Source organism: Telmatherina bonti (assembly GCF_933228915.1).
Source record: "Telmatherina bonti genome assembly, chromosome: 21".
In the NCBI taxonomy this organism is placed as follows: domain Eukaryota; kingdom Metazoa; phylum Chordata; class Actinopteri; order Atheriniformes; family Telmatherinidae; genus Telmatherina; species Telmatherina bonti.
In genome coordinates, this window is record NC_136630.1 from 25846506 (window position 1) to 25872327 (window position 25822).

Consider the following 25822-nt stretch of genomic DNA (forward strand, 5'->3'; position numbering starts at 1 on the left):
TTTGTCCCTTCCGGACACAAGGACTTACGAGGAATGGGGCGCTGGTCCAGGCCATGGTGGACAGCGCTCCCAGGTAGGCCGTCTTGCGCAGCACGTTGAGCTCCTTCTGCCGGATGCCCAGGACCTTCTCCTTGAAGGAGTTCTCCCAGGCGTACAGCTTGAGGACTTTGATGCCGTTCAGGATCTCGTTCATCAGCTTGATGCGAGCGTCTTTGTACTGCATCTGCTCCACCTGAAGAAGAAAGACACAAAAACCGGACATAATGTCATCCATAATCACGAGACAGACATTAAGTCAAGCTGAAGAGAAATCTGTGCTGAAGCTTCTACAATACATAGAAAATAGAAGTCAATAATATCCATCCATCCATCTCCATCATCCATCCATCCATCCATCTCTATCATACATCCATCCATCCATTCGTCCATCTCTATCATCCATCCATCCATCCATTCGTCCATCTCTATCATCCATCCATCCATCTATCCATCCATCCATCCATCTCTATCATACATCCATCCATCCATTCGTCCATCTCTATCATCCATCCATCTCTATCATCCATCCATCCATCCATCCATCTGTCCATCCATCCATCCATCTCTATCATCCATCTCTATCATCCATCCATCCATCCGTCTCTATCATCCATCCATCCATCTGTCTCTATCATCCATCCATCCATCTCTATCATCCATCCATCCATCTGTCTCTATCATCCATCCATCCATCTCTATCATCCATCCATCCATCCATCCATCTCTATCATCCATCCATCCATCCATCCATCCATCCATCTCTATCATCCATCTCTATCATCCATCCATCCATCCGTCTCTATCATCCATCCATCCATCTGTCTCTATCATCCATCCATCCATCTCTATCATCCATCCATCCATCTGTCTCTATCATCCATCCATCCATCTCTATCATCCATCCATCCATCTGTCTCTATCATCCATCCATCCATCTCTATCATCCATCCATCCATCCATCCATCTCTATCATCCATCCATCCATCCATCCATCTATCTCTATCATCCATCCATCCATCCATCTCTATCATCCATCCAGTCATCCATCCATCTGTCCATCCATCCATCCACCTCTATCATCCATCCATCCATCTGTCTCTATCATCCATCCATCCATCTCTATCATCCATCCATCCATCCATCTATCTCTATCATCCATCCATCCATCCATCCATCCACCTCTATCATCCATCCATCCATCCATCCATCCATCTCTATCATCCATCCATCCATCCATCCATCCATCTGTCCATCCATCCATCCATCTCTATCATCCATCTCTATCATCCATCCATCCATCTGTCTCTATCATCCATCCATCCATCTCTATCATCCATCCATTCATCCGTCCGTCCGTCCATCTCTATCATCCACCCATCATCCATCTGTCCATCCATCCGTCCATCTCTATCATCCACCTCTATCATCCATCCATCAGTCCATCTGCCCATCCATCCATCCATCCATCCATCTCTATCATCCATCCATCCATCCATCCGTCCATTCGTCCATCTCTATCATCCAGCCATCATCCATCTGTCCATCCATCCATGCATCTCTATCATCCATCTATCCATCCATCCATCCATCTCTATCATCCATCTCTATCATCCATCCATCCATCCATCTGTCTCTATCATCCATCCATCTATCTGTCCATCCATCCATCCATCTCTATCATCCATCCATCCATCCATCTCTATCATCCATCTCTATCATCCATCTCTATCATCCATCCATCCATCCATCTGTCTCTATCATTCATCCATCCATCTCTATCATCCATCCATGCATCCATCCATCCATCCGTCCGTCCATCTCTATCATCCATCCATCATCCATCTGTCCATCCATCCATCCATCAGTCTCTATCATCCATCCATCATTCATCTATCTCTATCATCCATCCATCCATCCATCTCTATCATCCATCCATCCATCCATCCGTCTGTCCATCTCTATCATCCATCCATCATCCATCTGTCCATCTATCCATCCATCCATCCATCTCTATCATCCATCCATCCATCCATCTCTATCATCCATCCATCCATACATCTATATCATCCATCCATACGTCCCTATCATCCATCCATCCATCCATCCATCATCCATCCATCCCTCATCCATCTATCCATCCGTCTCAATCATCCATCCATCCATCCATCCATCTGTCCATCCTTCTATGTCATCATCCATCCATTCATCCATTTGTCCATCCATCCATCGATCTTACCATCCAATCATCCATCTATTCATCCAGCCATCATCCATCTCTATCATCCATCCATCTGCCTATCCATCCATCCATCTCTATCATCCATCCATCCATCTTTTAAATAACTGGAGAAGAAATCCCAATGAAAAGCCAGAAGACCCAATGTTCCACATCAAAACTGTGTTAAATATTACAGTTTATCTATATAAGTTTTTTTTCCCAAAATTTCTATATCATTGTTTGTGCATCTGAACACACAGTTGAAAGTAGTCATGTATTACACATGCACAATGATATGAGTCAAATTCTCTCTGTAATAGTTTGGTTTCTCATCTTTTGATTAATTATTTTAAACAGGCAAACACACAGGTTTCATATTAACCTAGTCACAGTGAGAATCCAGACTTCACTTTCATCTCTCTTGCAGTCTGTGATTTTACAATTTCACTATGGCATTGTTTAAGGAATCTAGCAATAATCTGAGGTTAGAAACTGTGACCCATTTAACAGAAATATTTATTTACATGTATATAAAAAACATACGGGGAAGCAACCTGAGGATTTGAGATAATTTATAAAAAAAATTTAAAAAAAGATTACAAGTGGCATATTTATGTAGTGAAATTAGTCCCACAATGATTAAAGATGTGTTTAAATGTTGGCAAAGGGCTTGGTCTTTTGTACCATAATCAGATGTAAGAGGATGTCTTTGGAGACAGAATTAAATCATTACCTCTTGGTTTTAACACATTGGAAGATGCAGGTTAACTCGTATTTGCTTGTTTGTTCAAATCAGGACAACTCTGTTTTATATTTGGTGTACTGACATTTATAATTTAAATGATTATATAGCAAATGCTAATTTATTATATTTGGCCGAAATTGCAAGTAGATTAAAGATTAAACCCAGAGTTGGATGCGTTGTAAGCTTTCTGGTCTCAGAATTGTGATCATTAACTTCAAGTCTCTGCTTGATGGGAAACTAAATAACCATCATAGGTTCTATTTATTTATGAGTTATAATCACAGAGTGGTGAAAAACTTCATAGAAGACGTCTTTCCAACTGTGAAACTTATGAAGAGGAATAACACTCATTTTCATGTGATCCAGCATCCCACCAGCACCAAAACACAGCATGTATTTGTAGAACTGCGAGTCTGAACGCACATGCAAGCTGATCCATGCACAAATGTAATCTGGTCTTTATGCATCAGAGTCCACGAGCATTTAATAATCTGTACAGGAAGGTTTTTTTTTTAACATGGAAGCGATTACATCTGTGAAGTTAACGATAAAAAATGTGCAAATATTCATGTTTGTGCCGGTTGTAATGAATGCATGAGTAAAAATATTTTACAGGTTCTAATTGTTTGCTATTTGCCTTCAAATTACATTAAATTTACTCAGTTCTAAATCATGTTACACAATTGTGAGACTAATTTCTCTCCATATTAATGCCAAACTTTTCGTACCTGGTAGGCTCGCGTCTTCATGGCAATGACGGCGTTGAAAGGGATGAGCATGATCATGACAGCCACTCCAGCAAGAACAGATGGGCCGAGGTTCTGGAAACGACAGCAGCCATCAGTTAGTCAAATAACGTGCAGATAAAATGCTGTTCTGTGCACGTCCATGTAAACAAAGCAGGTCTCTGCACCAAAAGTTTAGATTCATCATTAGCACTAAAAAAAGAACAATGAAACAAAGTGTTAAAATAAAGTCCAGTCCTCCAACCCAGACGGCAAACAATGTTTGGCCCAAACGTCTTGACTAACCACCAAAACTCACCATATGTGGCACACAAAAAAACTGGTATCCTTCCTGTATAAGGTCCACTTCTAACCCACAAAATACTGGCCGTAATTCACAGCCAGGCCAGAAACTGACATCTGGACCACTTCTGGCCCACACAACACTCGCTAGTACTGGAACTGAGCCAAAAGATCCAAAAGTAACCCAGATTCAGCCAAACATCACCAGTCTGTTATCTGGGAAGCTATTCATCAAATAATGGTGTTTCTGGTACAACACTTCTTCACATGCTGCTGCCAGGGCTCGACACACAGGAAACAACAAACAGCAGCGATGGCAGCAGCGATGGCGGTAGCACATTGTCCACATGGATTGCTCTCATCAAGGATTAAGAATCAGAAGACTTTGCTGGAAATGACAGAAATCTTGCTGTTGACTACTGTACTAAAGAAAAAAGACAACTCGGGCTTCATCCTGTTCTACAGCATGGTGAATATCATCATGGCAGATGGTGGACCTCAAGGCTGATCCAGGTAAAGTTCCCACATGCATGCCAATGACAACAAGCACAAAATTTGGCATACACGAATATTGCCCATCACTTGGATGGAGGGAGGCAAACGATTTCTGCCTCATCGTGTGAGTTTCATAGGAAAATAATGGAGAAGTGAGCCTTCACCACCTTCGCTCATGTGTTCAGAAAGCAGCCAGCATCCGTCCGTCTTGATCATTTCTATACAGGGTGTATACTGTACAGGCGAGTCTGGTGTTTAACATGTCCAAAGAGCCCTTTCTGACACCAGCTCAGCTAAATAAAACTCATTTAGAGCCACAAATGACCTTTAGTAAAAGGACTCAAAACTCTTGATAAATAGCTACTGTAAGAAATTTGCTTTTCTCAAGAACTACAATTTTATTTCTATTCTAGGTTATAAAACAAAAAAAAATCATAAAGCTCTTCAAAAAAAAACAAAAAAAAACAGGACAGATACATTTTCCTCAATGGGATAGAGATATTTTTGTTTTAAAAAAAAAAAAAAAAAAGCTCATATTTTCAGCTTTTTGACAAGAAAAATAAATCTGTCGGTGTGTTACGGAAACTCAATGCAATTATTCCATGTAAAAGAAAAAAAACAGGAAAACCTGTTGAAACCTGCATTTGCCATCATATTTTTATTAAAAAACATTTGTTGGTGCTTTATTTGTTTATTCACTAAGACCTATTGTAGAAGGTCCAAACGCTCCAGCACATCAGGTTGCAGAACACTGTGCTTTTCATGGCTTCTGTTTGTAAATGCACCATTAATACGTTACTTCTGCAGAGTTGATCTAAGGTAAAGAATCGATTGCTTCTGTTACATTTTTCCAATCAGCAGACCATCAAATAAAACCGGCTTTGTTCATGAAGAAAACTGCTTCTTCTTCATCTACCTGTGGTGCATAAACATTTATATTTTGAAATTATTAGTTAAGTGAGGATCTTCACCAGTTCAGAGTTAAATCAGGGTGGAAATCACAGATGTGCATGAGCCTGGATGCAGGACCACCATGGACATGGTGACCTTGAGGGACTCAAATAATTTTTTATAGTATATTTTCATTGTCAGTTATTGTGAAACTTCCTGTCATGACCAACGTACCTGCCAGAGGAAAAACAGCGCCAGCATGATCTGAAGTGGAGCAGACCACAGCATGTTGAGGAAAGCGGTGAGGTCCGTGAACCTTTGTGCATCCACAGACATGAGATTCACTACTTCTCCCACCGTAGATGAACGCTTGGCAGCGTTTGTTATCACCAGCGCCTGAAGAACAAATGCGTTTATTTTAAGCAACCATTCGTCTTTGATGTGAGGAAAAAAATGACGGATTGTTTCATGCATACCTTTCTGTAGATGGCTCCTATGAGAGCCGTGCGGACATTCATGCCGGTGACAAAACAGTACTGAAAGTGATGGTGCAGGATGATGGTTTGAAATAAGGCTGTGAAGAACATGAGGAAGGCCAGCGTGTAACCCCACCAATCAGGAACACCCTTCTGTTTCGTGAATGAGATCAACATTCTGGAAAAGGGGCAAGATGGAAAAAGTCTCTTAACTTCAAGCTAACTTTCCTGACACCATGATATGAGTACAGCATTAGCAACGTTATTCAGTTAAATACACATCATATCAGATGATTAAATTGCAGTTTTTAAAAAAATATATAAGAACAGCTTGATATGAACCACAATACTGCACTATAAAATAAATACTAGCTCTCACAACACAAACTAACCAGTTCCAACAAGTCTCAAATGAATCATTTAGTGTTTGATAAAAACCTTGTTCCCTTCCTGCCTATCAACACACAATCAGGAAATACGACAGTTATCTGCTGCTCCGATGGAACATGGTGACAATAATCAAAACCAAACATGCTGCATACTTTTATCAGCTGTCTCTCTGCTAACAAACAAAGTAGACCTCAAACTTACAATCTGTGTGCCTTCTAACAAACATCTGATGGTCCTGTATTTAACACATGTTCATTTATTTTTTACTTTAAATGACTAATAAGCCGAGTATGACTGAAAGAAACTGTGGGCAACATTTTGAGATGAGTTTGCCAGTTACACAATATTTTACTGGATTGTTTTGTTGTTTGTTGTTGTTGCTATTTTTTCTTTTTCTTCGGTAAACATCTCTCCTCTTAAAGCTGCTTTTCACAACTAATATATATTTTATATTTTGCTAATTGCTAAAATGAGTTAACACACACGATTTAGCTTAGCATCATACTCTTGCTGTAGTATGCTAGTTTGTCAGAAAGCTAGTTATGTAAACTTGTAAGATATTAGCTTGGTATTTCTGTATCAGGGTAATTAGCTTAAATGCTAAGTGACTTTGTTAATTTGAAAGCTATTTCAATTTTGACATATTCTCTTTTTAGTACAAGTACTAAGATGTTGGCTTACTGGCTATGTTTGTAGTTTTTAAGGTATCATGACCAAGACATTGCTGAGAAATTATTGAAAAGAGCATGGCACATCATTTCAGCAACCCAACATGACCGCATGTACTGCATAAAACATAAGTTGTATATAAGAGACCTTGGCCTACCTCATGACTAAGACTTTTTTAATTTATTACTTAAAAGGGGACAGCACATGTCATTATGTAAGCTAGCTTAAATGGTGGCATGTGCTTGCTTAAGTGTGCTTTAGTTTTTGAGAAATTTTTGAAAACTTACCAACAAGTATATAACAAGTACCATTGTGTTAGCTAGCCAAGCTTGTGCTAGACTAAATGTGGGCATTTTTAAGGATGTTTTTTAATTAAAAAAAAAAACCTCTGATGTTCTTGAAAAGTTACCCAAAGGTTGTATGGCACATACCATCATGATCAGTGTTGGGAGTAACACCGTTTAAGTGTAACGGCGTGACTAACTACATTATTTTTTTGGTAATGGAGTAATGTAATGAAGAATAATGATAATGATAATTTTTTTATTGTTATTATTATTATTCTTTGTTTTTTTGTCATTTGATTAATATTAACATATTTGAACAAATAGATATTATACATAATACAGATATTATGCATAATATAGATATTATACATAATATAGATATACAAAATATAGATATTAAACAAAATATAGATATGATATATAACAGCGTGATGGAACAAATGGAACAATAAAGTCAGTTATTTTGCTGGGTAACTAATTACTTTTATTGTATGGTAACTGAGTTACTAACCTAAAAACTCTTTGAGAAAAGTAATATGTAACTATAAGTAATTACTTTTTTTTTAAAGTAATATGCCCAACACTGATCGTGATAACTGGCCAACATGACGTCATGTTTGAGCTTAAATGTGGGTAATTTTTTCGGAATTTTTTTCTGCATTATGACTCAGACTGTCCTCAGAAATTACCTAGAAGAATATGATACACACAATCGGATTAACTGGCCAACATATCCGCATGCTAGCTGAAATATGGGTATTTTCTTTTTTAAAAATGTGTCTTTCCTAAATTAAAACAAACAAACAAAAAAAAACAAGACAAGTCAACATGGCGCTTTCAGCAACTTTTAAAGAAGCATTAGTCACGATTCAGGCCAAATTCCTTTAAAACTACCCATTCTTCCCCATGTCAACTGGTTTAACTACTAGCAAATTAGTGGAACCTGATAAAGGTCATAGGTGGAGCAGACAGTCAAGCCAGTTAGTTTAGTATTTGTAGCATTACCTAAATATTTAGCCTTTACATGATCAAGCATAGGCTTTAAACACATCTAGGAAACACAATACCTCAGGGTGAGAGCCTGGTAAGCTCCTGTATTCTAACAGAAGATTAATGACTGCACAATCGAGGTGTTAAGAACAAAAAGTTAATTGATAATGAAAACCAGTATCAGGTTACAACAGATACCCAAGAGTACCGATACCCGGAGTGTTGCCATCGCCTCCATCAGTTGACACACACCTCCACAAAGCACAGCTGCAGCTGAACACAACAACACCAGTTGAAGTACACTACACAAGGCTGGCTGTTTGTTTTCTAAGAAAAACAAGGCATACCAAGAATTTGTGTCTTTCCTCACGAGGCACTGGAACTTGTATCAAGCACTTTTAGTTACTGGTTTTGAGCTGAATACTACGGTATTGTGATTATCCTGCATCACACCCTGACTTTCAGTGCTGGGCTGAAAGAAAATGAGCAGCAAAACCTGAAAACAATACACAGTAATGTCTCCGGCATACTTTAACCATGGGAAATAGTGTTGCTGTTTTTAAACTTGTATAAACAGAAAAATGTTTTTTTTAGTAAGTCTCCCATTAAAGGCTTATTTATTCTCCCATCCATGCAGAAATGGGGACATCCATTTCAAACTACATCACATGTCGCTGCCCTCATACCACCATGGCTTTTACATTGGCTTCGGTTGTGGCAGACAGAGCTATCAGGGAGTTCCTAGACTTAAATGACAATTATTTTCATCTTTGGTTTTGATTCATTATTATTTGTTCTTACGGTGTGCTCAGACCAAACGTGTTTTCAGCGTCAAGAGTGGCAGGTTTCCATGTAAAGTCAAAAGCCAGCGATGGAAAATCTGAACTTTGGCCGCTTGACGCGGGGCGTCAACCAATAAGAGTGATCAGCTCGCAGCTCCTGGAGGATTTATCTGGTGAACCCAGACATGGGGCTGAGATGCCCCACGACAGTGTTCATGCATGCTGCTCACTTGCGGCTCATGAAGCAGACACTGGCTTTCTGAAAATGCTCTCTAAACAAGTCATAATGATCCTCAGCGGTGCAGTTCTCTCCACAAACAAGAGCTGCAGGCTGCTTGCAGAAACTTTTCTGTCCTAACAGCCCTAACTGACCCTGTAAGAGTTACCAGTTTTGGCTGATTTCAGCGGCACCGAACTCCGCCAAAGAGCGTCAAAAACGCTCAAAATGCGTTTGGTCTGAACACACCGTTAGCACAGCTAATGTTCAAAGGCTTGTGAAAAGTGTCTGTGTTTTTCTGATGAAGAAAGGTTGATTTATTGTTCAAAAATGTAATGTTATCCAGCAAGATGCAGTGTCAAACTCCAAAGCAATTCTTGTGTGGCGTTTAGAGAATAAGAACACACAAGCGTTCAGCCATTGTATGTAAATCTATAATTTTGCTCTTTGCAGGTAAGGGAGAGTGGAAACTGTGCGGATGACTTGTGAATATGTTAAATGTTTGTTTATAAGTCAGGTTTTATGATTTATTGTGTATAAATGTTCCTTTTTCTGTCAATGGTACATGCTAAAAATGGCTAGCTAGTAGCAAGCCTGGTTGCCTAGCAACTTCAAACAAGCAGAAGACTGAAGAGTAAAACTATGAACCTGTATTGTTCAGGAGTTGTTCATAAACACATAAATACATGACTTGAAAGGAAATACATGGTTGACTTGATTGATTTGACAATGTTTGGATGTGATTGTGACATGACTGTGTTTAGAGACCAGTTAGGATTGAATGTACAGTGAAACCGGTTTGAAAAGTGATACAACAGACATAAATATTTGTTTAGATCGACGTGTAGCAGTTTATCATTTTTCTGTATTAAAATGTGATGTTTAGAGAATAGGACCACACACATAAAGCCATTGTATGTCTGCGGCAAACTGTGGCATTGAGATATATATTTTTGCTTTTGCAGATGAAAAAAAAAGGACCGCTACTTGCTCTACCACGCTGCAGTTACAAGATGTTTTTTAATTCGGAATTAATCATTTGGAAATAAATCATTCAGAAATAAAGTTTTATTTCTCGGGTTTACATGGAAATAGTAATTCTGAAATTTGTGTTTACATGGAAAACATGTTTATTCGCCTTCTCTTAATTCTGCTTTAGATCAGGAGGGTTGGAATTGGAAAGGGTTCGGATTAGACAGAGGACAGACGTGACGTATTTACATCTACCGGAAATAAACAAACTCCACTTCCTGCATCTCGTCTTTTAAGATATAACATGAAAAACCATAGATTAAGAACCATTTTATTTTGAGTATAATATAAAAGTACCACCTCAACGAGATCATATTACTTTGCTTTTTGCAGAAACTGAGGAGGAGAAAGAAGATAAAGTACCGGAGACGGGAAGCAGAAGACCACGGAGAATATGTTTGTCATCGGGACAAGGTGACGAGCATGCCCAGAACGATCGGAATTACTTTTACATCCCAGAGGAATTAATAGATTTGTTATTAAAATGAGAATAAAACCTTCATTTAACTTGTATTTGGATTTAAAGAGGAATAATATTCATCTACACCAGAAGAAGTAGAAGAATAAAACCAGTAAATTTTTGCTGATTTTAACTTCTGTGTTTTCTTCAGATGCATTTTTATTTGGCGGATTCTGTGATGTCGTCATCCCGTTCCTCTTCTTCTTCTCTGGTTTGTTCGTTTCACTGGTAGTGTGTCAGGTGTACAAGTCAACACTGTTCGTACGATTTCCGATTGCTTCACTCCATTGTCTGCATCAAGTGACAGATAGCTAAGCTCCTTGAAAACGGACCGAACCGAAGCAGGAGATGGATGAAACTGTCTACATTTCCATCTTCTGCGTCGAGCATTAACAGGTCATAACTCTTAACTTAAAAACTACAACCAAGACAAAAAGGAACCAATTAATGGAAATATAACTGACAATTTGAAATTATAAGTAAAATTTGTATACTATTAATACAATTTAGTTTAGGTTTTTAACATATATTTATAAAACAAACTGAAAATAGCTTACAAATAAAACATTATATAAGAATTTCCAGACTAAATTAGAGCAAACGCAACATTTTTCTCTGTCACATGACTGTCAGCAATATAATCAGTAATAATTAGTCGTGTTGAGTCACATCACAGCCACCAAATACAACAGGAAACCTTTGTGGCCAACTATTTGCGAAAGCTTATCTCGCAGGTATTTGGAGATAAGGTCCTCACAGAACATTTACTCACATTAAATTTCCCTCTGGGCCACCAGAAGCACAACAAGGAAACATATTTACATGCTGAACAAAGGCCGTATACATTTTAAATAAAGACAGCCGGCTTACTTTGGATAAAGCAAACCAAGATGCAAACACACATATACACACAACATGCAAAAAGATGTCATGTAAAGAGTTCTCTGTAACACTTAAACAATGGTTGTTTGTGTTGCAGCAGAGGGAAGCGTGCACTTTCTGTTTTACCTGAGCAGCTGAGGGTTGACAAAGGTGATGATATCCTGCAGGAGCTTGTAGGCCGAGCCGATCAGAAAGTAGGGTCCGAAGGCTTTGAGGAGCGCGCGTAGAAAAGATGGGTGACGGGGAGGAACTTTCTGACTGGAAAGCAACACCTCCACTTCTTCTGGGCTGCTTTCACCTGCTCCCCCTCCTCCTGCGATGTGGTTGGTGGTAGATGGTGGAGGCTTGGCGTACGTAGCCTGGCTGGACACATTCTGTTCACTGTGGATTGGAGAGATTTGAGAAAAAAAAAGAAAGCATTTGAAATGGATAAAGCAATCATCACAACAGGCTTCAGTCACCATACATCAGCTGCACCTGCTTACGCAACTGCAGTTACACATATTATGGTGTTTGTATGGTGTGTGTGTGTGTGTGTGTGTGTGTGTGTGTGTGTGTGTGTGTGTGTGTGTGTGTGTGTGTGTGTATTGCAGGGCTACTCAATTATAGCTGGACCAGATGTTCAGACCAAGAAATTTAACAGGACAGTACTTGTATTCTTGGGCATTATAGCAGCAGAATGATGGTCTGGCTGCTGTGTTGTTGTTTCTTAATTGAAATTAAAAAAAAAAAAAAAGACGAGAAAATAAAGTTTTTTTATTTTTTTTATTTTATTTATTATTTTTAGTCAACAAAAGTCAGAAATTTCAAAGAATCAAATCAAATTAAATCAAAGATACTTTATTCATCCCCGAGGGGAAATTCAGTTCAGGGAAAATCGTGAGAATTGCAATTTAAATCATATTGGCACCCAAAATTCTGAATCGAATTGAATCACACAGAAGCATATCGTCACAACCCTAATTACTACGGCTATGCAGACGCCGTGCATGTATAAACCCAGCTTTTGATGAGCACGGCTGCATCTGAACAAACTCCAGGCCTGCTGTAACAATGTCCTTCAGACAGACCAGAGCAGCACGTGGAGGAAACCAGTCACACTTCATACCAACTGTCATGCATGGTGGTGACAGATTGATGGTTTAGGTTCACTTTGCACACACAGGACCTGGATCTGGATTGCAGTCATTGGGTCATTCAGCCTAAATGGACTTAACATTTTAGTAAACTATTTTTTTATGGATTTTTATTTATTACCATGTCATAAGTCAAAATTATGAGTATAATCTCCTGCTTCATGGCTGGGGGCAGAAGACAAGTATCAGACTGGGATCAACAGGATTTTGAGCAAAGTTTTTTTAGCCATAAACTGATTAAAAATGTCTCAGAAGCTGTAAGCATCAAACGTGTACGTCTGGGCTCGATGGCGTTAATATGCTTTTGGATTCATTTTAAAATACTTTTATTATTTTTATTATTTTACAACTTGCAGCCCTCAGGCCATCCGGGGCTGGTGTTTAATCCTAAATGGGGACTAAAACATATGGAAATGCATGTTTTAGTCTTTATGGTCCTCGTCTCTGGAACAACCTGTCCGAGGATCTGAGGGAAGCTGGGAGTGTTGATTTTTTTTTTTTTTTTTTTTTTTTTAAAAAAAAGCTTTTCAACAAATATTTACATGACTATGACTGGTATTTAGTGCATTTTATTTTATTGCTTTTTGTTTTCTTTTTTTTTTAATTGCAGCTTAACATCTTCTATTTACTATTCTAGCGTTTATCAGTTTCCATGATGGGTCAGTGAGGGTTAGAACAGGGTTTTTACTGCCATAAGCTGCATAACGTTTTATTTTATGTGTGCATGTGTGTCCATGTGAATACCTCATGTACATGTATGACTGCTGGGTTTGTGCTCTGGGGTAAGGAAGGGGTTAATGTTGTTCATTACAGTTTTAAAGCACTTAGCACTGCATTTTTTTGTAAAGTATAAGTGATCATGAATATTGACTGATTGATCTGTATTAATAGAGAATAAAAAGGGACCAAATACAGAAGCCTGAGGCACCCTTTCATGGACAGAAACCAGTACAGAAAAGTAGAACCAGTTGATCAGGGTTCATGGAATTTAACATTTAGGTTATGCAATATTTCATTTTAAATAGAAGTTTTGTTTTTGCTCGGCTCTCTGTCAGGTTTTTAGTCAGCAGTTGCCGAACATGCAAACTGGGTCACCTCCTGTATCTTGCATCAACACAAACAATGAAAACAAATCTGCAACTTTGCCAGAAATGAGTCATTTCTTCCAGAAAGACTTTTGAGACACAATGAAAAAATGACTCAACATTTAGATAGAAGACATTTATACAGACTTAACACAGTCTACGTTCAAATCAGCTCAATGTGGAGGAGTTAAAGCCCAGCTTAACAAAACAACCCAACCCAACAGATTTCCTGATCAGGCTGAAAAGACCCAATCAAGCTTTTCCATATCGTTTTACAAACTGCTCTCGTGTCGAAAGCAGAGCGAAACTCAGGCAGGAAAAGTGCAAAGGAGAGGAAACAAAGTTCAGCAAACTTGTCAAGCAAGTTTTTTTTGGTTTTGTTTTCTTTCTGAACTTAGTTCAGTTCTTCTTCCCGCAGCCTGAAAATTAAACCATTTCCACAGATGGAAGAAAAGTCGATAATTCAGCAGATAACTGAGGAAGGACAGTGATTCGCAGAGATATAAGAGCAATAAGAGAACAAAAAAAAGAGCTCTCTGAGATCTGCATGGCCTTTTGGATGAAATGTTGTAACAATCAGTGTTTGTGTGTGTTTGTGTGTGTGTGAAGGTTTTATTTCTCTTTTCTTTTCATTCGGAGGTTCCTCGCTGCTGTAAGTAGTAGGTTTCACATTAGCATGAGTAATCCTGCTGCTAGAGTTGGGTAAAGCACGCTCATGGTTTCAATAGTTCGGGAACAGGAGGTAACATACGCCTGAGCAAATGCACGCACACACACACACACACACACACACACACACACACACACACAGAGCCTTGCCCTCTAAGAAAACATCCTCTCCTTTTTTTTGATCTCACAAAGACGTAACAGCGCAGCTACTCTGAAAAACGAGGCCAGATTTGCTCAGTAACAGTAAAAACTGAGCAAACTGCACATGAACGAGAAGCTGAAGTAAATTTCTTGTGGCAGAAAAATGACTTAACTGACTAAAACGGAAAGTAAAAGACATAAATTTATGCATGCAGAATTTTTTGTGGGTTTTTTTGTGCTTCCTCTTAAAGCATCACATGTGAGTAATCTACTTACAAGATTAGTTAAAAAAATATAGCAGCAGGTAAGATCTGAGTATTGACCAGCTGTGCCTTTTAAAGTATCCTGGTTACAACAGGTCTCCAGTTTCCAGGTTGAACATGTTTGCCAACAACCTGCTGCTATAATACGTAGGACCCTGCAAATTATTACCTCTTGGCCCTGTTCAGCTCCTTCTCCCACTCTTTGAGGAGTTTGGGCACCATCACCTTGGAGCAGTCTCGCTGGTTCAGGGACCACAAGTCTTTGGCCTCCAGGGGCATTTTGTAGCCTTTAATGGCCAAACTGAGACACACAAAGAGAGAAACAGCAGTTTAATTCAATCTGAGTCATCCAACATTGACAAATATAATCACTATAAACCAATGAGACACGAGTCTCGAACATTTTCAGTATCATGTCTTCTGTCTGCTGAGCACTTCATTTGTAGTCCAAATAATGACTCTGCAGCTAAAATCTTTTTATCTCAGAGCCATCCAGTTGAAAAATGGGCCTCCACAAAAAGACATAATTAAATTTCCCAGATTCGCTAACTGTCGTTAAGTACGCCTGGATCGGGTTTCTCCGGAAACAGGCTTGATGTATTCTTCAGCAAGAGGATGGAGAGACTGGACGACTACCAGTGTGATGCTGAACAACATATTCTTTGTTCAAGGAATGAGAAATAAAGTAAACAAAGTACAAAAATCCAAAAACGAACAGCTTCAGGTGATCGTAGCAATCACCGATTCTGCAATAATTAGCTCACAAACACTTTATTACACAAATAATTAATCAGATATGTTGTAAAAGATGAGAATGAGTGTTTAATTACAGTGTTTTTCCCTCAATCAGACACATTTTTAGAGAAGAACAACTAAAAAAAACTTGGAAAACACACATTATAATGTTAATAAATAGGTCAAACAGTGGCTCTGCTGTGGAGAAAACAAGGTGAGCTCACCTCGTGAACCACCAGAACGTCATGCTGGAGAGAAAACCTGCTGTGCTTTCAGGGCAGAGATTCTGCGAGAAAATTGAAAAATGTGCAGAAAAATCAGGTCAGGGAGGTTAAATGAGGATAAAGTCGACATTTTCCTGTAACAACTACATTCTTTGTGCACACGAAGGGCTGCTGCTGCTTTGCCCCCGAGCGAAATCAGAGCCTCAGCTGCTCGAGGCGCTAAATATACATCAGCGTGTAGATATGAGATGTTTAGATGTTTAGTGACACAGATGTGTTGCATGAATTACTGGTGGAGAGCGAAGCCAATCGAAGCACTCACTGGGTCAGTGTCGGCGTTGGAGAACAGAGGAGGTTTCTCGTTGAAGCAGCAGAGGATCAGCTCGCAGCATATCAGGCTGAAGTAGAAGTAGAAGGTGGTGAATCGCAGCGTGTCAGTGACTTGGCTCTGAAACGGAAACAACGGTGGTTCATAGAATGAAAATTTCGCAACTCCAACATTTAACTGGACAGCTCTTCTTGTTATAGATGTCTGTGTGTACGTAACGTTACGTATGCAGCATATAAACATGTAGCATGCAAATATGCATGATTATGGATGTTTTCATGTTTACATTTTATTAATGTGTCAACACTCTAGGTGCGTTTCCATCACACCTAGAACTGTGCGAAAACGAAATATTGCAACAAAGAAACGCTAATGGAAACATCGACAGTTAAAAAAAAGTCTCAAATATCGCTAAAATGTTTTTACGCTGTCATGAGATGGTTTTTCAGATATTTTGATATAGAAATTTATCGCAAAAGTGTAATGTAAACACTTTTTTCGCAGTTATTTCTCCGGACGTGACGTGTGGGGTCATGTGACCAGTTTCTTTCCTGTAAAGATGGCGCGGTTCGGAACAAACAACAGCAAATTTCAGAGGAAAAAATAAGGGAGAAAACCTTTGAAAAACCGTAGCAAGTTCTCCACAGCAAGTAAAAAACACCAAAGTAACGCTACGTGACTACTTTGCAACAACCGCAATTTTCGTAAAATCTCGCAAATAACGAGATTTTACAAGATTTGAAGCTAATGTGCTAAACACTGTTTAATGGAAACCCCCGTAAATCGCAATTGTTTGTCAGAATTAAAATATTGCTTTTATTTTGCAAAAAATGTAATAGAAACGCAGCTAGTGTCTTATTTACTGCTATCTGTTCATGCTAACACAAAATAAACTAATTACAGGCTTTGTCGTTGTGTGCAAAGTCATGTCTAAAGATATTATAATAATAACTATAAAGAACCTGATTGACCAATCCACACACCTAATGTGTTTTCTTAATGTACCTGCAAACATGTCAGCTACAGAAAACTGCCATGAACATGCGTCACCATTAAGGGCTCATTCTCGTCAGCTATTTTGAGAAGAAACCTGCTGCGTTTGCTCAGAAAATTCGCTTCATCTGAGGTATCGGGAATGCGCAAATGAATTCCGATTCAAATCGAGGAACCAAATACAGGAAAGCAGTGCACTGACGTGCGCACGGCAATGTGGGTAAACAGACAAAACATAGGCTTGTGTGGGGGATGAGAAAAATTTTTATCCTCAAGTCTTTATTTTTTTTATTTTATTTCTACTAACTTCTATCTTGCATGTTGCGCAATCACACCAGGAAAACTTCCTAGTTTGGGAAACCTCTCGCTGACAAAGGCAGTAAAACTATGATCTGATCCAGCTCCATGTTTAGCTGTAATGTCCTGCATTAACCAATAGAGCAGTGGTGTTTTTTGAGACAAAATAACACACACTGGTGCTCCAGCACTACCTGACAACTGAGTGATTAATGGTGTGATTTGTCTAGTGGGTCATGCTGTGGCCATCTTCTAAATGTAAGGCTGGAAATCTGTCAGAATCTGAAGGAGGATGAAGTGGTGTTTGGTGGATTCGGTTCACTACTGTATAAAAATCAGCTTCTCAGACAAAATGACGACTCACTTAGTTGTTATTGTGTATTTGACTATAAAACAACATAAAGTACAACGTTTAACATCCTTTAAAGCTTTATTTTTGGAGTCCACCACCTACTAAAGAGGAAATTCAGCTTATTATTTGCTAAATGAACCACCGTAATCAGATGCTTTGTGTTCAGTAAAACATCTGCACACATGCAGTCTACGGGTGTTTTACTCTTACTACACATTCAACAGGAGTCTCTGATGAGTTCACGGCCACAATGCGAGACAGAAACCAATGCTTCATTGATTTCAGGTGTTAATATACGTCCAGTTTGACATATTAGACCTTCAGCAGGTTCCAAAGATCGGTGGAAGTTCTCCGGTTCATTACCTAACACGTGAGAAATTCTTCCTCAAATAACACGGGAAGGGATTTGCATTATTAAGCAATTCAAAGAATTTCAAAGTGTTAAGGGTCAGAACACAACACTGAGCTGGACACCCTCCCTCAGATAGAAAAATATTCATTCATCAATAGCTGATAGGTCACATGGGCCACATATTACTGTGGGAAACCATGTGAAGCTCCTCACAACAGATTTACATTCACAGATGCCTCCTAAAACTTTACTGGACAAAGAGCCACGTTTAGATGTTCTCCAGATGACAGGTGGACTTCTCTGGACTCGGGGGCATCTGAGATGGACCACAGTGGCAGTAGGAGAGTAGTTTGCTCAGCCGAGACGACCATTAAAACAACTCTCCCTGACCTGCAAGCAACTTACACTAAACAAGTCAAGAACCCTGAAAATCCTTAGCCACCCCCACCACCCTGGATATTCCCTGTTCTCTTTGCTGCCATCAGGCCGCCGGTTTCACCTCTTTAGAACCAACATTGAGAGGATGAGAAGAAGCCATTTGTACACTGAATGAGGAGCGATGACCCATACACGGCAACTTCCTTTCTTTCACATATCTTTTTCTTTTGTTGTTTTTCTGTGAAAAGCATGGAAAAAATAGAATTTCCCTATCAGTGCACAGTGTATAATGTGTGTGTGAGACTAATAAAACAAACAATAAATTGTGGTCAGAGTTACAGTATCAGCGCTCCAGGTGTTTTATCGGAGAAATGGACGCTGTGTTTGCTGTATCAAAACATAAAATATAAAAGCACCCTTCGGCAGGGGCATGTGCGTCATCTCGCCCGGAAAATACAAATATGGACAAATAGGTGGAGCTGAGAGCGAACTCCGAGCTGCCTGTAGCCAAGAGCTAACAGAGCTAACCCGGAGATAACAGGAGATAACCAGCTAACGGAGGTAAGCGAGCTAAATCTAGGTCACGTTGTTAACCGGCTAAAAACCGCGGTTGTTCTACATTCTTCTGACTTGAAGCGGGAGATTGGTACCTGTCAATCAAAAGAACACGCCCCTAAATCTGCCGAACTTTAAAATCAAATTACTTTTAAACGGGGGAGTTAGAAAAAAATTCACTCCCCACACAGTTGTCATGAAGGTAAACCTGACCTATTAAACCTAAAATGGTTTAATACGATTGCCACTGGTATTGCTCTGTTTTCTGCATCAAGTCACAAATAGCTAAGCTCTTTTAAAACGCAACAAACTACTACTACTAGGAGACAGGTGAAACTGCCTGTCCATCTGTGTATCAGTCTTCTGCTTTGAGAAGAAATGAGCTTTCACCCGATTTCAATCCAACAGAGCAGCTTTGGGATGTGGTGGAACGGGAGATTCTCTTCATGGATGTGCAGCAACTGTGCAATGCTTCATGTAAACATGGAGCAAAATGTCTGAGGAATGTTTCCAGCATGTTGTTGAATCTAAACCAAGACTGAAAACAGAGCTGGGGGCGGAAAAGTACGAACAAAGTGGACCTGATAAAGTGGCCAGTGAGTTTAAACTCCCTATAAATTCATAAAGAGTTACTGAAAAACTTTTTTTTCTCATTTTGTTAAAAACAACGTATTTCAGCTTTTGAAGTTGAAATGTTTACTGGGTCACTAATCACTTTTCCCCCAACAGAAGGGATTTATTTGGGACTCCTGTAATTCCAGTAGATTAGAGTCATACAGGTCTGAAAGCCAGAAAACTCAGCACTTAACCGATTAATCCTCTGGGTCAGCGGTGTTTATGAAAAACTGGTCTGAGTGAATCAGCATGTGCATGTCTGAACTGTTTCGTGTAGGAAGCCTGTTTCTGACACATAGCTTACATTTGGCATGCTTATCTGTGTGTGTGTGTGTGTTTTCAGCACAGGTTGTGCTGTCTTGCAGCCTGCAGGGTTGGATGTGTTTTGTTGTTGGTGCAAACTGGAAGTCAGACAAGTATGTTAGGAACAACAGGGCCACTATTCCCTCTCTATTTTCTGCTTAGTGGCGCCCTGAGCTGACCCCTCCTGAACATGCACCCAGTGCAAAACTCCAAAGAAAACAAGATGCAAGCAACAACGGCTACTCAAGTATCCGTAAATGCCAAGAACACTCAGCAGTGTAAGAGGTGGAGGAAGGGAAGATGTTTTTAATATGAGGAGGTAAAGAGGTGAGAATCTGGGGGAGGTTTTGAGCCTGTAAGGATGAACATGATGTATAAAAGAGCATGTCTCACCTCGCTGGAGGCCTTTAGGATCTTGGAGCGAAAAGGCACGATGGCACACACGACAGACAGGAACCAGAAGATGAGTAGGACCCCTGAGGACTGGACCCCGCGTAACCTCTCAAACTGGATCAGAAACGTGGCCAGCAGCTGACGAGGAATGGGAGGGGGGGTATTAATAAGGAGAGAGGAAGAAAGGAATGAGGGAAGGCTAAGTTAGATTATCTAGAACAGAGCAACTGAGGGCATGTTAGGTGAAGCACGCTCTCACAGGGCCAGACTTACATGAGGACCATCTAACGCCGGCTTAGACGTGCTATTCTACAGGTTTTCAGGATTTACTGTAATCCTGCAGGACCCATGATAAAAAAAACTACCTGAACAAGCTTTCCTCAGTGTCCTGAACACCCAAAATGCTCTGAGACTTGTTTTGTTCTGATTTTTGTTGTATTTGGTGCCTTATATGATCACAAAAACAAAATATCGGTAAAGTATTTAGGGTTATTATCCATTTATCCAAATTCCCTCTCCTTTTATTTGGCATTGTTTTTATAAACAGCTAATAAGAGTACAATATTATGGGTGTTCTATACAACGTCTTGTTTTTAACATACGAATAATTTACATATATTATTCACCTTTTGGGAAATATAAAAAAGGGTTAAAATACATTCAGTTAGAGTTTAAAAAAAAATAAAACAAAAATTTTGATTAAGTAAAAAAGATTTAAAAACACTAATAAAAGCTATGTAAATAAATGGAATACTGAAAAACAGAGCATAATATAAACAAAATACATTAATTAACTAAAATGAAGTGCAAGGATAGATACACTACTCACAAAAAGTTAGGGATATTTGGCTTTCAGGTGAAATTTATGGAAAATGCAACATGTTCATGCTACAGTGATATAATATCATAAAAGTAAGTAGAAGGATGCACTACTGATTTCCTCATCTCAAAAAATTCATTCAACACAAAAGGTAACAACAATGGTAGTTACACCACAACAAAAAATTTGAACGTCTCAATATCTCGTCATGTGCCCTTGAGCATCAATTACAGCTTGACAACAACGTCTCATGATGTTCACAAGGCAACTTATTGCCTGCTGAGGCATGGCATCCCACTCTTCCTGAAGGGCAGCCCTCAGGTCATTGAGGTTCTGGGGTGCAGGATTTCGAGCCTCTACACGACGGCTCAGCTGATCCCACAGGTTTTCAATGGGATTCAGGTCTGGAGAGAGTGCAGGCCATTCCATTTGAGGTACACCAGTCTCCAACAGCCGTTCCCTGATGATGCGGCCTCGATGAGCAGGAGCATTGTCGTCCATGAAGATGAAATTAGGCCTGTGCTGTTCATGTAGGGGCACAATCACTGGATTAATGATGTTATTCAGGTAGTATGGGCTTGTCACTGTACCATTCACAAAGTGTAGGGCAGTTCTGTACCAAGTGGACACCCCTGCCCACACTGTAACACCGCCACCACCAAAAGCTCGCCTGGTGACAACAGTGGCTGATGCATAGCGCTCTCCCTGACGTCTCCAACATCGTTGCCGGCCATCATTTCTGCTCAGTGTGAATCGACTTTCATCAGAGAACAGCACTGAGGCCCACTGGTTCCTCGTCCAGCGTAAATGCTCCCTGGCCCATGCAAGACGATGATGCCTGTGCCTGGTGGTGTGGTCAGGTACCCGTGCAGGTCGTCTAGCACGCAGACCACGCTGATGGAAACGGTTTCGAATGGTCTGACGTGACACTTGGGTGCCTCTCACCTCTCTTAAACGTGCCTGGAGTTGAGTGGCATTCATCATCCGGTTTCTCAGGGCAGTGTTCACAATGTAGCGGTCATCAGCACGGGATGTGGCCAAAGGACGTCCACTTCTAGGCCTTTCTGTGACTCTTCCAGTCTCTCCATATCTCTGTTGCAACCTGCTGATGACACTCTGTGACACTCCAAGCTCAGTGGCCACTTCTGTCTGAGAACGTCCTGTTTGAAGCATCGCAATGGCAAGGGACTGTTGTTCCATTGTTAGGTGTCGTCTTGGTCTCATGATGTCAAAATGTGAACAGCATGATGAGGACAACTGTTTAAACACCAGCTCTAATTGAACCAGGACATTTATTGGTCAATTCAAGGATCACACACCTGCCGTGATTTTTGCCGTTAAGCTCCTTGTTAGAGAACAGCAACTTGTGCAAAATTTATTGAAACATTTAACAGTTGGACATGTGCATTTAAAAGCTTAGAGAAGATCACATTAAGTTCACCTGTACAGGTTTGAATGCATTTTAGGCTTGTTGTGAAATTTCACCCAAAAGCTGAATATCCCTAACTTTTTGTTAGGGATATTCATACATATACATATATATATATACACATACATGTATATACATATACATATATATATATACACATACATGTATATACATATACATATATATATATACACATACATGTATATACATATACATATATATATATATATATATATATATATATATATATATATATATATACACACATATACATACATATATATATATATATATATATATATATACATATATACATACATATACATACACATATATATATATATATATATGTGTGTGTGTGTGTGTGTGTGTGTGTCTATGTGTGTGTGTGTTTATTAATATAAATATGTTATATAAAATATATATCATACAGAATAAACTATACATATTCTATTATATATAAAACAACATATGAAACTAAAACAAACATATATACACACATACTATGTTATATATATACAAGATAGAAGATAAAAATATAATTAAGAAAAGCTACCTTCTGCTTACACCATTGTCTTTATGGACTCACATGTATATTAAATTAAATAAAAAGGAAAATGAAATCAAATAAGATGAGATGAAAAATATTTTATTAATCCCCAAAGGCAAATCCAATAGTGTAGTAGATAATAAGAATTAACTAGAGGAGGTCTTGTTCCAGAGGCTGATGGCTGCTGGCAGGAATTATCTTCTGTATCTTTCAGTCTTACAGCGGAACTTAAGAAGCCTGTTTGTTTGCTAGCAATCTCACATTACCCATGAGGACGGTTGGTAGAAATGGTTTAAATCTCCATTGCTTTCTCCTCTGTCTCATCCCGCTCTGCATCCTCTTATCTTTCTTTTCAACTCCATCGGGATTTGATGTGTTATTTCACTGATAACCTTGATTTGATGAGTGAGAGCGTTTAATTAGTTGATCCTGAATGTAAACAAGTCTTTCATTGCCATGGAGACTCATCATAAGTCTTGAGAGAGCCAAAAATATGCAGAAAAATCTCCCTTGCAGCACCCCTCTGAACCGGCAAGAAATCCTCAGAAAAAAATACCTAATTTGATCTAATATCTATGTGAGAAGAGTTTGTACTTTTTAAAAAATCAAGATAGCAAGTCAGAGCTGCTACAATTTGCTGCCATCAGACGGCGCAATCTAGAATCTTTTTGATGACTAATGACAACTAAATGACTAACCTAACACCTTTTGGGGTTTAGACAGTATATCCAACCAATGTTTTAAGGATTTTTTTTAAAAAGCCTGAGAGTAATCAAGTGTGAAGAACCTTGATTTTAGCAATTCGAGCCAAATCAGTCCTGTTGCTCTGATCAGCTTTTAATAAACTTCATTGTTTTGTTTTTTTTGTTGTTGGAATAATTGACTTTTAAACTAATCATGCGTTTTTTGTCTGTCTGTCCATCACCTTCTAGTGTGAGGTTCTTCCCCAAATAACTGTACTCCCTGAAATTTACATGGTTGCCATGGCCACATGTCAAACCCCGGCGACAACATAAAAAGGCTGAGCCATAATCAAGTCTGAAAGCCGCAGCAGATGTGCACTCAAAGACAAGCAGCTCTCGGCCTGCAACACTTTGCTTCTATAAAAGCTTTTACTGGTTTACTTGTTTCATGTTTTCTTCCTCTCGGTGAAACATTTTCACATCATGTCTCCTGCTGCTGAAAGACAAGGATCAACTGCAGCATAACTCCAGGAGGATAGACACTGAAGCCTGCTAATTACATTCAATAATTGGGACAAATTATCTCCATTATCACCATTTTTTGCAGGGAATGATCTCATATGGGGAGGGGGGAAACTGGTTTAACAAACACCTCCATGTACAGACCGGACCGAGTTGACAAAGATGATCCAACCCAGCCAGAATGTCCATCTGCAGCTCATAAGGGTTAAATTTAAGCTGGAGATCAGGGTCCCATGTGGCCTCGCATGGCTATATGGGCTTGAAGTTGGTTCGAACTGGGTTTTGGCTGGGGCCCTAAATCTAAACCAGCATGTCCATGTGGGGCCAAAAAGAGTTGCATTTGTGCTTAGTGGGTACTGAGTGGACATGGACTTGAACTGGAAAAATTTTGCAGGTCCCATGTAGTTTCATTTACCTAGACCTCATTTGTGAAGTCCAAGTGGGCTGTATGAGCACCATAAGGAGGATGCAGTTGGGCTAAGTGGCCACGAGGAGCCCAAGTAGGCAGGCTAAATGGGAAGCAAGTTAGGCTCCAGATGAAACCCAGTCAGAACCAACATAAAACTCATATGGGCAAACATAGGTGAGGTCACCATGGAAACTGCAGGAAAAACCCACATCGGGAAGCTCAAATGAAACTATTATGGGGCCCATATGTGCACTCTGGGAATGTACTCTTTGGTATTTATTGGGCTTTTATTTTTTTATCTGTATCCTAAGACGTGTTGCTGACCTTGTGACCAAATAAAGAGATTTCGGTCTCAGTGCAAACATTTTTAATATGGTTAAATAGTAGAGGTGGAAAAATCTAATTAAAAAATTACGATTTTTTTCCTTCACAATTTTAAAATCTATTTTTTGTTTAAAAAGAAAAAAATCTATTATTTTTTTTAAATGAAGGAAAATAATCCATCATAAAATGTTTGTAATTTTTTATTGTTTTTAATTGATTTTTTTACTCGTCTTTTTGGGCATTATAGCAGCAGAATGATGGTCTGCCAACTATGTTGTTTTTTCCTAAATCAAATCAAGGAAAATGACGAGCAAAATTTTGTACATTTTTTTTCTTTTTAATCTACAAAAATCAGCAATATCGAAGAATTGAGAGAATCGGAATTTAAAACGAATCGACACCAAAAAAATTGGAATCAAATCAAGACAAAAGCATACCGTCCCCACCCTATTAAATAAAGATAAGAAAATTGTCTTTGTAAGGGGAAAACTGCCATTTTTCTATGTTTTTTATGTAAATTGTTTAAATCTTTGGTTTTGTGATTAGGTTGGGCTTCGTTTTGCTAACATTTAGCAGGAAGAAGAGAAAATGTGGTTTAACGTTAAAGGGTTTTGGACGCCTGCATTTCAGTTTTTGCCAATTACTTCACTCATGATGTTGCTTAT

The 25822-nt window shown here is 39.2% G+C and overlaps 1 protein-coding gene across 1 annotated transcript in view; it reads right to left on the minus strand.

Annotated features, from left to right (window-relative positions):
* abcc3 (ATP-binding cassette, sub-family C (CFTR/MRP), member 3) overlaps positions 1 to 25822 on the minus strand; it is a 101400-nt gene that overhangs the window by 41566 nt on the left and 34012 nt on the right. The window contains exons 4-12 of the mRNA XM_079261396.1: positions 20421 to 20558; positions 16177 to 16302; positions 15855 to 15916; positions 15065 to 15196; positions 11728 to 11982; positions 5893 to 6070; positions 5651 to 5812; positions 3731 to 3823; positions 29 to 232 (exon numbers count right to left, since the gene is read on the minus strand). Of these exons, the coding sequence (XP_079117522.1) occupies positions 29 to 232; positions 3731 to 3823; positions 5651 to 5812; positions 5893 to 6070; positions 11728 to 11982; positions 15065 to 15196; positions 15855 to 15916; positions 16177 to 16302; positions 20421 to 20558 (1350 nt within the window). The remainder of the gene's footprint in view (positions 1 to 28; positions 233 to 3730; positions 3824 to 5650; positions 5813 to 5892; positions 6071 to 11727; positions 11983 to 15064; positions 15197 to 15854; positions 15917 to 16176; positions 16303 to 20420; positions 20559 to 25822) is intronic.